General features: G+C 41.4%; 1 protein-coding gene across 1 annotated transcript in view; it reads left to right on the plus strand.

Moving 5' to 3' along the window:
* The first annotated feature begins 7,678 nt into the window (after positions 1-7,678).
* The window catches only part of LOC129366670 (golgin subfamily A member 4-like), a 56,088-nt gene continuing 49,407 nt past the window's right edge, over positions 7,679-14,359 (plus strand). The window contains exons 1-3 of the mRNA XM_055040643.1: positions 7,679-8,785; positions 8,820-8,955; positions 11,053-12,596. Of these exons, the coding sequence (XP_054896618.1) occupies positions 7,679-8,785; positions 8,820-8,955; positions 11,053-12,596 (2,787 nt within the window). The remainder of the gene's footprint in view (positions 8,786-8,819; positions 8,956-11,052; positions 12,597-14,359) is intronic.

Here is a 14,359-nt window from a genome sequence, read left to right on the forward strand (position 1 = left end):
TCAGGAAGAGTCAGGAGAAAATTCTCCCATTCATAAATAATCTTGATCAGACAGGTTTTATTTAGCAAAGCAAACAAAAGATAAAATAAGGAAGCTATTTTTCAGCATTTTTGATGCTGAAAAAGCTTTTTATTCACTTGATAATTATTTCAGTCTTATTTAAGTATAATTTTCATGAGAAATTTGTTAGAACAGTAGAGGTTATGAATCATGCCAGATTCAGGATTAATGGTGGACTGTCAAACCCACTTGAACTACAACAGTGGTCTGCAAGGATTTCCCATGTCTCCACTTTTATTTCTCCTAAATCAAAACACTTCATATGAGGGAGCTGTGCAGTAGTTGTGTAAAACATAGCAGCGGGATGTGGACGAACGTGTCACTTTCCACACATAATCTTTCAGCTTTTATGAATATTTAATTGCACAACTTGTCCAGAGAAATTCTGTCACACTTTATAAACGCTACATGTAATTTTTTACAACATGTCTGTTCACCCTAAGAAAGTCATGTCAAGTTATTGATTCACATGCAGTTGAAGGAAGGAAGGGGAGTCAAAACGTTGACATACAATTTGACTCGGACACTAGGAAAAAAAAGAGGTTGTTGCTGGAACTTGTTTAATACACGGGTTATTATTTGTGGACAGTTGGTTTTGATCTAAGCAATTCATATATTCAAGCAATTAGTTTCTATTTACACAAACAGGAAAGTTTAAATCTTTATATCTTCACAGTGCCATACACTGAGGGATATTCTCAACACTCAGCCTTGTGTTTTCTTCCCTTAAAAACCAAACTTCAGCTGTTTTATCACCTCAGAGCAGAGATGCTGTTTTTGGCAAGTGAATAGAAATATATACTATTTTATTTTCATATATTTCACAAGACAAAGGTATTCAAGAAGATAATCACTTTTCTGTTTTATGTGTTAGGAAAGTCTGTTAGTCCTGTCTTGAAAAGAGATTTTTTTTTTTTTTTTTTTTGGTATTAGGGGATTTTGTTTCAGTTTTTTATTTTTTTGTAATTTACAGGATTACTTTTTAATATATATAACATTATTACATATTTTTTGGGTTTCAGTACCAGGTGTGCTGTGAATATCAAAGTTTGGTCATTTGTGCCCAGAATTACATTTTTTGTTATTTGTCCTTTTGACAGGGGGTGGACGGCCTTCACTGTGGAAGATAGAGGAACGAAATATGTCCAATGTGTGAGTCGATAACTTCTGATTTTTTTATTTATTTATTTTTTATCACAATTAGGGCTGGGAAGAATAAGGACATCCTTCAACCTCCCCTGTTTAGAGCCTGTTTTCGTCTTTAGCTGTTTTATTTTTGTCTTCTAATGAGCCATGACAAATGCCTCATAAAAACTAAACTGAAACCCACTTTCCTTATCTATTCTTGTGCTACCTTTTACTTTCCTTTTCCTTTTGGGTATGCAATTATAAATCCCTTTATGTATTGCTCATGTTCCTTGTTTTTAACATCACCTTGTGTGATTCTGTTTTTACTGAACTTAGATTTCCCTATAAAAAATGTTGAATGTTCTTTATAATTTTTCAGATGGCTGTCTGTTCTGTCCACACCATTTTTCTTTTTTCCCCTCTTGCTCTGATCTTGTCTTTCCAAATTCCTTTGTCTTCCAAAGTTGTTTTTGAAGGAACGATGCATTTCAGAGGGATTTCAAGAAAAGCCATCAAAGTGCCAGTTCTTAGTTTATCCTTGACTCTTTTTCCTTATTGTTTCATTATTTCTTCTTCAGCCGAAACACAACCAGCCTACACAAATACATATGTAACATAATCCTCTTATCTCCTGTACTGAGTCACAGTCGTGCTGTTTTCCAAGTACGGTTACTTGGTTTTCCTTCATGTCTCATTAGATATAGTATTCTTAAAATTAAGCAAACTAAGATCAAACATAAATAATCAACATGTAAGCACTTTTGCACCTGACTGGTTTGAATAAATAGTTTGAGGGGATCAAATCTGCAATATATGGTTCCAGTAGATGATGAATAAGTTATAAATTCAACAGAGTGACACTCTGACATGAAAAATGGCTTTTTCGTCATCTAGGCAAATGTATTTGAAAAGTAGAAGATGTTTGACTACCTCAATATAGTAGAAAACTTCAAACCAAACAAAGTGTGACTTCCACCCTGGCAGGGGACTTTTTGTGCTGTGAGGCTCATCAAAGTTTGGTTGTCAAATTTATGTTTGTTTTATAAATCTAGAGAAGGTTTGTAAAAATTGTCCTCTTAGTTGCATTGAGTGCCCCTTCTTTAAAGTGGCAGCATTATGTTTTATTGAGGCACATTGTGCCATTTTGTAGCACAAGCAATCAACTTTACCTTCAGTTGTTAGAAAAGGCTGCATGTGTCTAACATAACATAAAATCTATATATTTTTTTTCATATAAAACCTTAAAAATGAGTCTCTGTCTCTTTAAGAAGTTTCTGCTCTTTCTGACATGCTGCGTTCAGCTCATCATCACAGCAATGTTTCTTGATTAAGCCATTCAGTGTTCTTAGGAGTGTTGTAATGGGAAATAGTTGCCATGAAGAGATCAGCAGATGTGGAGTCCCACCAGGCCTCGCTTTTTGTTTAGGCTAAATTTTATACATGATGGTCTGAGCTACAGCACGTCCAAAAGGTCCAATGTCAGCCAATATGACTATGCACTTCTATAAATAGATTACAAACTGTGATAAAATTAGTAAATTCATTTCCAAAGTCGTATCCGTAAACCTTCCTCAAATTGGTGCTACTGATATAAATTTTAATCAGAAAATTAAATCGCTTTACTGTCTTGCAACTAAATTGATCCATTGTATTTTTCTACTTGTTTGCAATTAGAACACAATCAAGCATCCATTTATCCTCAGTCATGCATGGATAGGCAGCGATTATTCTAATGTAATTAAAACCATTTGGGGTTATACATTTAAAACTAACTGTGAAACCTTAAGTTGACATCCCACCCTTAATGTGCGTGTGTATGTGACTGAAGGGAAAGAAAATGATGATTGCCAACCCTGGTTGCAAAAAGGTTGTTTATGTTAATATTTCACCGTCGATTTGGCTTGAAGAAAGCCAAAATTTCTACCAATTATTCTGTATAAGTTGTGAGAAAAAGTGACATGGAATAATTCCTTATTTTTAAGCTGATCGAGTTTTTATTTTCTCCATATGTTCACCGAAAAACACTTATTTTGTTTTTAAAGAAATCAACATTTGGAGAGTTTTGGAGAGTTTTAACTTCATCAGCAAAATCGTCACTAATGGGGTATTTTCCATGTTCGTGGGAATGTAGTCTACACAGAAGCTTTTTGCTCTCCGGTTTACACAGATTAATCATGATGTGCAAGTACCATTTAGAAGATCAGGAGGAAATGGTCAGTTAAGTTTTTAGATTTTTTATTTTATTTTATTTTTTTCAGCAAACAGCTGAAAGAAAGCTATTTCAACAAAAGGCCTAGAGATATTTAAAAGTGATGTATTAGAGCTTGTCGATTTCATTAGAGGAGTCTGAGCTACTGATGGTCTTTAAATAGTCCAATCCTTTTTTCTATCCTCTAATAACAGACCAACGAGGGATTTAATGTCTGACGTGATGTCTGTAAGAGCTTAAAATTAGAGACAGTCCAGTTCTTCATTGAATTAGAAGTCATAAATCTGTCAGATATAATCAGCTGGAAGTTTAGGACTTTCCTACAGGCCAAGGAATGAGTTGGCAGGAGGAGTGTTTATAAGACGAAAATCTGTCATGGTTTGTGATTCTATAGGTATAAACTCAGAGAGATGTAATAGAGCATATAAGACTGATCATTCATCCTCAGGGGTCTTTAGTCAGGATTAATTGTCTAAGGTTTACAGGGAAAAGTAATATCAAACGAAGAGACAGATGTGATTAAAATCACATTTCAGTCCAGCAGGACTGTCTCACCCAAATTACTTCACATACATCAGTTGCTTTAACAGCTTCCAAGTGAGCAATTTCAGTATGCAGTTGAAAATATTAAGTTTTTTTTTTTTTTCTGTGAGAGCATGAAGTATTAAACCAGTAAACTCTATCAGAAATTCTATAGTGATATGGAGAAAAAAACAAGCTGTGCTGTGTGAGTTTTCTGGTGTTTATTAAAAAGCATCTGTCTCAGATCTCGAAGAAAAAAGGACAAAGCAGACCTTTGGGACATGACTAAAATGGTGCATAACTTTGAAAAAAAAAAGCAAATCTAAATATTTAAAACATGAAACTATCATTTTAAAATCGATTTGCTATTTATTGGTGTGCATTTTTTTTTTTAGATTCTTGTCCCTTAACTTATTGATAACAAAATCCAATTGAGTATTTGTGACATGTATTGGCTATATAGTTATTACTTCATCTACAGGAAGTCTTGGTAATCTATTTCAAGTTGGTCAAGCAGTGAAGAAAAATAAATAAAGTAAAAAATACCAACTAAAAGTAAGCTAGGGTAAACATATACAACTGTTGCAAAGTCAAGTCAAGTTTATTTGAGTAACAAAACATTTCAAAGTGCCTTACACCATAAAAACATAATACAGTGACCAATGGTGAAACATTGGTATCATCACCAATAAAAGGCAGAATAAAACTATTAGTAATGCTTCTTTAATCTGGCAAACAATTAACATTTTGACAATGATAAATTACCTGCTTTAGTCATACATGGCAACATGAGCACATTTTGCCTCTGGTTTAAAGTGATAAAGGTCTGAATGCTAACTCAAAGAGCCAGCATTTTTACCAGACATAGTGCAGTGTGACATGCTGAGTCAATACTTTAAAATCACAATAGTTCAACACGGGGACAAAAGGATGTTTCTTTATTTATATACATATATATCTTTATATGGCTGCAAAGAAAGAACACTTTCAAAAATGGTTTAGGTCAAAGCTCTATTGATAAATGATCAAACGCTAACTTTCTTTCCTTTGTTGTATAAGAGTGTAGCAAGTCATAAATTTGGTCTTCTCAAAGTTCAGAAACCATTTCAGACATTGCTGCAGTTTTTCATAAGGTTATTCTAGAAACTCCATATCTTGGGTTTTCTACTGTCTGAATGACTTTGTCAACCTAATAAGTCACATGGTTTTGAGAAATTTCAAATCTACACTGTATCTGCAAATGTCTTGAGTCTTTCATGTGAAAAACTGCACATTTAAATTATGAATATGCAAAACTCTTCATTTAATTCTCCCATCTGCAAGTTAGATTCCACTTGCTCTCCTCCCATTCTTCCCTCACACTCATTTCCTCTCTGAAATTCAAACCAATTTGTCATTATCAGTTGGATGTAATTATGCATATTTAATGGTGGCATTCAGATGATCCTTTGAGTAAATTCTACAAATGGAATCATTTAAGTGTGGGATTTCATAACACTTATGAATGTGTGAAGTTGCCAGAAATTAAGCAGACTGAAGATGGAGTCACTCTTTTCCTCTATCTGCTAATGCGTTTCCTGCTCCAGATATCCTGTGGCTGCTTTCATTTCTGTTTTAACAGATGGATCTCTCTTTATCTCCTTCTCTTCTTGGAGTTTCTGCCATTCTACTTCTCCAATCATTGATCTCAGATGCTTTTTTCTGTATTCTATTCCTGTCATCTATTTCAAATGAGAAAAGGTTAGGCATTATCAATAAAGAATATTGTATTTTTTATGGTTGGTAGAAAACTTTTTCTTTTTTTTTTTCTTTTTACTTTTACACATGCTGTTACATTGGTAGTTTTTGACATGCTGTACCAGTATTGTAGTTCATATTCCAGATTTTTTTGTAGCTGATATACCACAAACAGGTTCAGTTATGTTTTGTAATTTCTAAAGATTTATTTAATTTCTACTTTCATTCATCAATAGAGTTATGGATAAATCATAACTCCATTTGTGAGTTATTATCTCGACTTGATGTTGTATTTATTAAAGAACTCAGATGTGATTTCAATTTCCTCCCACTTTAATGCTCTTTCTGTAACCTGGTTTGTTTTGCAAATTGATTTACTACAAGAGGATTTATTTTTTTTTTAGCAAATTGTGGCTGTGACAGAGTATTAGCATTACTAGTTGGGGAGATGGTAAGTAAAATTTAGAATTTAGTGAAATGTGAATATGGATCCATTAAATTAAAAAGATGCAGTCATGTCCTTATGATCAAGGTCCTGTCCTGATTTATACACTTTTAAATTGATCTGGGTGTCCCTAAATGAGCTCAACCCTACCTCGTATACATATAACCTAATACACACACACACACACACCCACACACACACAAACACACACACACACACACACCCTCCATGGGCTGCCACCTTATCGTGGTGGGGGGGGTTTGCGTGTCCCAGTGATCCTAGGAGTTCTGCTGCCCAGTGCAGACGGTTCTAGGTGAGGGACCAGACCAAGTGCAGCCCAAAGATCCCTTATGATGATACGACCGTTGGAAACAGGGGTTGTTCTCTCCGTACATGAGGTCCCACCCTGGAGCCACCCTGGCCTGGGGCTGGGGCACGTTGGTGAGCCCCTGGTGGCCAGTGGTGGTATGACAATAAAAACCCTTGAATCCCTGAACTATATCAACAATATGTGCACCAAGCAATACATACACTTAGCATTCCACAGATAAATGCTTTTAATCTGGTTAAGAATAATAATTGTACTGTCAATAAATGACGTCTAATTGATGTTCTTAGTGACCAGAGGAACAGTAAGGCCTTAATCAGCCCACAGGTTCAAACTGATGAAACATGAGGATGGAGGCTCTCTATTAAAACATTCCTCACCATCTTCCATGTTCTTTCAGCAAACAGTTGAGACAGAGCTGGTTTTGGTTCCACCACTATTGGCCTGCTGCTTTAGCCGCCATTGAAAGTTTTCTTAAAAGTCTGTCTGTCAGTCTGCAGATCATGTGACCAAACCAGAAAACACACTGGAAATATAGATTACAGCATTCTTTGTTTTACCTGGCAGCCATCTTGGTAGGCGGTTGCTATGACAACAATAAACAAGCCACAACAATACCAGAACATTACAACCGTTGTTTACGTCTATTTATGATACATTTTCTTTCCCACTCTCGTTTTCTATCTGGCCCCTTAATGGAAATGAGTCGGATGTTCCTGATATACGGGATAAAAACAATGAATCATGAATTATTCTTGTTTTGAATGTAAACAAGAATAAAGAGTAGGATAATTGGTGGTGGAATGATGTCACTCCACCAGCAAAGGGAGATTCTGTGATGTCACAGCCGATGCCGTCAGTGATGTCATCAACGGGAGAATTGTATGTGACACAATTCTGCAAATTGGTCATTGCTTGCAATACCCCTGACTTGTTCAGACGCTCGCAAAGCTCTTTAAGGAAGTTTTCCAAACGACGATTTTAGCGAAAGCATTAGGAGAAAAAATGTCTCATCATTCACCAAGATTCAACTTTGAACTGATTGGACCCCACGGGAGAAGGGAAGCCCAGCAGAACCAGCAAGGCGGGTTCCCTCCTGTGCAGCCCAATGCCTCCCACGGGGAGATCGGAAGGCTGAGCTCCCTCCAGGAGATGGAGAGAGCTGGAAGGTACGAAGACCACCAGCGACTGGCCCACCTGGAGGCAGAGCTGGAGCGAGAGAGAGAAGAGTAAGGGCCTCCAGGAAGAAATGGAGGCACTTCAGACTTCGTACGAGGAGCTGAGCTCCAAGTACGAAGCTGAAGTAGCTCTGGTGAGGCTGGAGGCCCAAACACAGAAGGATTATGAAGAGGGAATCAAAAACCTGAAAGCAGAGAAGGAAGAGATCATCGAAAACCTGTCAAGAAACATCAACATCATGCGAAAGAGGGAGAAACAGATCCTAAATGAACTTGACCAGGTTTTCTATTCATTTGAGGAGCTGAAACGCAGATATGAGACGGACATCATCTATTTTCAGCAGCAGATTGAGTCGTTCCGTCAGAGGACGGAGCAAAAGGAAACCACTCTTTCTAACAGAGTCAAGAAAGGAAAACTTCTGCGGGAAAAAAACTTTTCTTCCCTGCAACAGCAAGTTGCAAAACTGCAGCAGCAAATCACAGCGGAGAGGAAATGTCATCAAGAGAAGTCAGAGGAGGACCTGGCCATTCTCCATAACATCAGAGCCGAGAATGCCGTCCTCCTGGAAGAGACCAGGCAAGAGATGAACATCCTGCAGGAGAAGGTCAGCAGCTCCCAGGATGACTTGCAGAAGGCTGACAGTAGGTACAAAGAGCTCCTCTGCCGGTACGAGACGGACATCATCCATCTGCAGCACCAGAATGAGTCGTACCGGCAGAGGATAAAGCAACAGACAATAGCCCTTTCTAACAGAGAGCAGCTACTCCAGGAAAGAACGTTTTGTGCCCTAAAACAGCAAGTTAGAAAACTGCAGCAGCAGATCAATCAGGAGAGAGAAAGTCATCAACAGAAATCCGAGGAGGACGAGGCGATGCTCCACGCCATCGAAGCCGAGAACGCCGTCCTCCTTGAAAAGACCAGGCAAGAGGTTAAGATCCTGCAGGAGAAGGTCAGCAGCTCCCAGGATGAGTTGCAAACGGCTGACGGTAGGTACAAAGAGCTCCACTGTAGATACAAGACAGACATCACTGATTTGATACAACTAACGGAGCAGTACCAACAGCAGGTGACTTGTCTGCAAAATGACTTGGAGAGAGCCAGCCTGGATCTGTCTGGCTCTTTCCAAGTCATTTCTGACCTGCTGAGACAACAGAAGGATGGTCCCCAAGAGAAGGAGGTAAGTTCTCTAATTCAACTCGACCTGGTCCAAGTTTCCAGCCAAGAGGATTCTTCGAGGAGGCGCTTTCTGGAGGACCTTGTTCCACGACCAAGAATCCACGGAGGAGATCCCTGGCGAATCTGGCATGGAAGAGTTGGACCATCCACACACTGACACCATGCAGGAGGGTGAGAAGAAAAAGTCAAAATTTTCAATTTGGAAAAAAATTCGTAACACTCTGCGACTGAAAAAGTAAAACAAAAAAAAGAGTGAAGGCAATTAGAGAAGGAGCAAGACATGCAAGAGAGACTGAGGACTGGAATCAGACGCAGGAAGGTTGTAGCGTCTGCGTTCGGGGCGCCATGCGACGCTCCGACAGCAGGACGTTTACAGCAGTTACGTTTTTTCCCCAAATTCGATCCCTTCCCCACCAAATTGAAAAAACGTGGGCAGCACGGTGGCGCAGCGGTTAGCGCTGCGTCTTCACAGAGACCCTCTGTGTGGAGTTTGCATGGTCTCCCCGTGTTTGCGTGGGTTTTCCCCGGGCGCTCCGGTTCCCCCCATCTCCTAAAACATGCAGGTCAGGTCAGTTGGTCGCTGCAAATCGCCCCAAAAAGAAACTCCCAACACATTTTACTGTGTTTTATTGCTAACCTTGTCAAATTTAGGTTTCATTTAGGACGTGACTGAAAGGTTTTGTTTGTCAACCTGCGTTTGATTCCCAGTCCTGGGGAATCTGCTGCATGTCTTTCCTTCTCTCTCCTCCCAATTTCCAAATATTTGGGAGGAGCCTAAAAACTTAATTTGAGCCTAAAAAACTTAATTAGACCCTAAAAAACTGAAACATTGACTTTATCTCACAAATGGACCCAAAAAAAAATCAACTTTCTTTCTCTCTCTCCCACAAAATTAACAGATTACTTAACACGCACACACACCCTTACAAGCATAACCAAGCCTTCCCACCCAATTGAAAAAACGTGGGCAGCACGGTGGCGCAGCGGTTAGCGCTGTGTCTTCACAGAGACCCTCTGTGTGGAGTTTGCATGGTCTCCCCTGTTTGCGTGGGTTTTCCCCGGGCGCTCCGGTTCCCCCCACATCTCCTAAAACATGCAGGTCAGGTCAGTTGGTCGCTGCAAATCGCCCCCAAAAAGAAACTTACTTAACATACACACACACACCCACACACACACACCCCCTCCATGGGCTGCCACCTTATCGTGGTGGGGGGGTTTGCGTGTCCCAGTGATCCTAGGAGTTCTGCTGCCCAGTGCAGACGGGTTCTAGGTGAGGGACCAGACCAAGTGCAGCCCAAAGATCCCTTATGATGATACGACCGTTGGAAACAGGGGTTGTTCTCTCCGTACATGAGGTCCCACCCTGGAGCCACCCTGGCCTGGGGCTGGGGCACGTTGGGGAGCCCCTGGTGGCCAGTGGTGGTATGACAATAAAAACCCTTGAATCCCTGAACTATATCAACAATATGTGCACCAAGCAATACATACACTTAGCATTCCACAGATAAATGCTTTTAATCTGGTTAAGAATAATAATTGTACTGTCAATAAATGACGTCTAATTGATGTTCTTAGTGACCAGAGGAACAATAAGGCCTTAATCAGCCCACAGGTTCAAACTGATGAAACATGAGGATGGAGGCTCTCTATTAAAACATTCCTCACCATCTTCCATGTTCTTTCAGCAAACAGTTGAGACAGAGCTGGTTTTGGTTCCACCACTATTGACCTGCTGCTTTAGCCGCCATTGAAAGTTTTCTTAAAAGTCTGTCTGTCAGTCTGCAGATCATGTGACCAAACCAGAAAACACACTGGAAATATAGATTACAGCATTCTTTGTTTTACCTGGCAGCCATCTTGGTAGGCGGTTGCTATGACAACAATAAACAAGCCACAACAATACCAGAACATTACAACCGTTGTTTACGTCTATTTATGATACATTTTCTTTCCCACTCTCGTTTTCTATCTGGCCCCTTAATGGAAATGAGTCGGATGTTCCTGATATACGGGATAAAAACAATGAATCATGAATTATTCTTGTTTTGAATGTAAACAAGAATAAAGAGTAGGATAATTGGTGGTGGAATGATGTCACTCCACCAGCAAAGGGAGATTCTGTGATGTCACAGCCGATGCCGTCAGTGATGTCATCAACGGGAGAATTGTATGGACACAATTCTGCAAATTGGTCATTGCTTGCAATACCCCTGACTTGTTCAGACGCTCGCAAAGCTCTTTAAGAAGTTTTCCAAACGACGATTTTAGCGAAAGCATTAGGAGAAAAAATGTCTCATCGTTCACCAAGATTCAACTTTGAACTGATTGGACCCCACGGGAGAAGGGAAGCCCAGCAGAACCAGCAAGGCGGGTTCCCTCCTGTGCAGCCCAATGCCTCCCACGGGGAGATCGGAAGGCTGAGCTCCCTCCAGGAGATGGAGAGAGCTGGAAGGTACGAAGACCACCAGCGACTGGCCCACCTGGAGGCAGAGCTGGAGCGAGAGAGAGAGAAGAGTAAGGGCCTCCAGGAAGAAATGGAGGCACTTCAGACTTCGTACGAGGAGCTGAGCTCCAAGTACGAAGCTGAAGTAGCTCTGGTGAGGCTGGAGGCCCAAACACAGAAGGATTATGAAGAGGGAATCAAAAACCTGAAAGCAGAGAAGGAAGAGATCATCGAAAACCTGTCAAGAAACATCAACATCATGCGAAAGAGGGAGAAACAGATCCTAAATGAACTTGACCAGGTTTTCTATTCATTTGAGGAGCTGAAACGCAGATACGAGACAGACATAATCTATTTTCAGCAGCAGATTGAGTCGTTCTCGCAGAGGAAAGAGCAAAAGGAAACCACTCTTTCTAACAGAGTCAAGAAAGGAAAACTTCTGCGGGAAAAAAACTTTTCTTCCCTGCAACAGCAAGTTGCAAAACTGCAGCAGCAAATCACAGCGGAGAGGAAAAGTCATCAAGAGAAGTCAGAGGAGGACCTGGCCATTCTCCATAACATCAGAGCCGAGAATGCCGTCCTCCTGGAAGAGACCAGGCAAGAGATGAACATCCTGCAGGAGAAGGTCAGCAGCTCCCAGGATGACTTGCAGAAGGCTGACAGTAGGTACAAAGAGCTCCTCTGCCGGTACGAGACGGACATCATCCATCTGCAGCAGCAGAATGAGTCGTACCGGCAGAGGATAAAGCAACAGACAATAGCCCTTTCTAACAGAGAGCAGCTACTCCAGGAAAGAACGTTTTGTGCCCTAAAACAGCAAGTTAGAAAACTGCAGCAGCAGATCAATCAGGAGAGAGAAAGTCATCAACAGAAATCCGAGGAGGACGAGGCGATGCTCCACGCCATCGAAGCCGAGAACGCCGTCCTCCTTGAAAAGACCAGGCAAGAGGTTAAGATCCTGCAGGAGAAGGTCAGCAGCTCCCAGGATGAGTTGCAGACGGCTGACGGTAGGTACAAAGAGCTCCACTGTAGATACAAGACAGACATCACTGATTTGATACAACTAACGGAGCAGTACCAACAGCAGGTGACTTGTCTGCAAAATGACTTGGAGAGAGCCAGCCTGGATCTGTCTGGCTCTTTCCAAGTCATTTCTGACCTGCTCAGACAACAGAAGGATGGTCCCCAAGAGAAGGAGGTAAGTTCTCTAATTCAACTCGACCTGGTCCAAGTTTCCAGCCAAGAGGATTCTTCGGAGGAGGCGCTTTCTGGAGGACCTTGTTCCACCGACCAAGAATCCACGGAGGAGATCCCTGGCAATCTGGCATGGAAGAGTTGGACCATCCACACACTGACACCATGCAGGAGGGTGAGAAGAAAAAGTCAAAATTTTCAATTTGGAAAAAAATTCGTAACACTCTGCGACTGAAAAAGTAAAACAAAACAAAAGAGTGAAGGCAATTAGAGAAGGAGCAAGACATGCAAGAGAGACTGAGGACTGGAATCAGACGCAGGAAGGTTGTAGCGTCTGCGTTCGGGGCGCCATGCGACGCTCCGACAGCAGGACGTTTACAGCAGTTACGTTTTTTCCCCAAATTCGATCCCTTCCCTACCAAATTGAAAAAACGTGGGCAGCACGGTGGCGCAGCGGTTAGCGCTGCGTCTTCACAGAGACCCTCTGTGTGGAGTTTGCATGGTCTCCCCGTGTTTGCGTGGGTTTTCCCCGGGCGCTCCGGTTCCCCCCACATCTCCTAAAACATGCAGGTCAGGTCAGTTGGTCGCTGCAAATCGCCCCCAAAAAGAAACTCCCAACACATTTTACTGTGTTTTATTGCTAACCTTGTCAAATTTAGGTTTCATTTAGGACGTGACTGAAAGGTTTTGTTTGTCAACCTGCGTTTGATTCCCAGTCCTGGGGAATCTGCTGCATGTCTTTTCCTTCTCTCTCCTCCCAATTTCCAAATATTTGGGAGGAGCCTAAAAAACTTAATTTGAGCCTAAAAAACTTAATTAGACCCTAAAAAACTGAAACATTGACTTTATCTCACAAATGGACCCCAAAAAAAATCAACTTTCTTTCTCTCTCTCCCACAAAATTAACAGATTACTTAACACGCACACACACCCTCACAAGCATAACCAAGCCTTCCCCACCCAATTGAAAAAACGTGGGCTGCACGGTGGCGCAGCGGTTAGTGCTGCGTCTTCACAGAGACCCTCTGTGTGGAGTTTGCATGGTCTCCCCGTGTTTGCGTGGGTTTTCCCCGGGCGCTCCGGTTCCCCCTACATCTCCTAAAACATGCAGGTCAGGTCAGTTGGTCGCTGCAAATCGCCCCCAAAAAGAAACTTACTTAACACACAAACACACACACACGCACACACACACACCCCCTCCATGGGCTGCCACCTTATCGTGGTGGGGGGGTTTGCGTGTCCCAGTGATCCTAGGAGTTCTGCTGCCGTGCAGACGGGTTCTAGGTGAGGGACCAGACCAAGTGCAGCCCAAAGATCCCTTATGATGATACGACCGTTGGAAACAGGGGTTGTTCTCTCCGTACATGAGGTCCCACCCTGGAGCCACCCTGGCCTGGGGCTGGGGCACGTTGGGGAGCCCCTGGTGGCCAGTGGTGGTATGACAATAAAAACCCTTGAATCCCTGAACTATATCAACAATATGTGCACCAAGCAATACATACACTTAGCATTCCACAGATAAATGCTTTTAATCTGGTTAAGAATAATAATTGTACTGTCAATAAATGAGGCCTAATCAATGTTCTTAGTGACCAAAGGAACAATAAGGCCTTAATCAGCCCAGAGGTTCAAACTGATGAAACATGAGGATGGAGGCTCTCTATTAAAACATTCCTCACCATCTTCCATGTTCTTTCAGCAAACAGTTGAGACAGAGCTGGTTTTGGTTCCACCACTATTGATCTGCTGCTTTAGCCGCCATTGAAAGTTTTCTTAAAAGTCTGTCTGTCAGTCTGCAGATCATGTGACCAAACCAGAAAACACACTGGAAATATAGATTACAGCATTCTTTGTTTTACCTGGCAGCCATCTTGGTAGGCGGTTGCTATGACAACAATAAACAAGCCACAACAATACCGAACATTACAACCGTTGTTT

The sequence above is a fragment of the Poeciliopsis prolifica genome, unplaced genomic scaffold, assembly GCF_027474105.1.
Source record: "Poeciliopsis prolifica strain line A6 unplaced genomic scaffold, Auburn_PproV2 SCAFFOLD015, whole genome shotgun sequence".
NCBI lineage: Eukaryota > Metazoa > Chordata > Actinopteri > Cyprinodontiformes > Poeciliidae > Poeciliopsis > Poeciliopsis prolifica.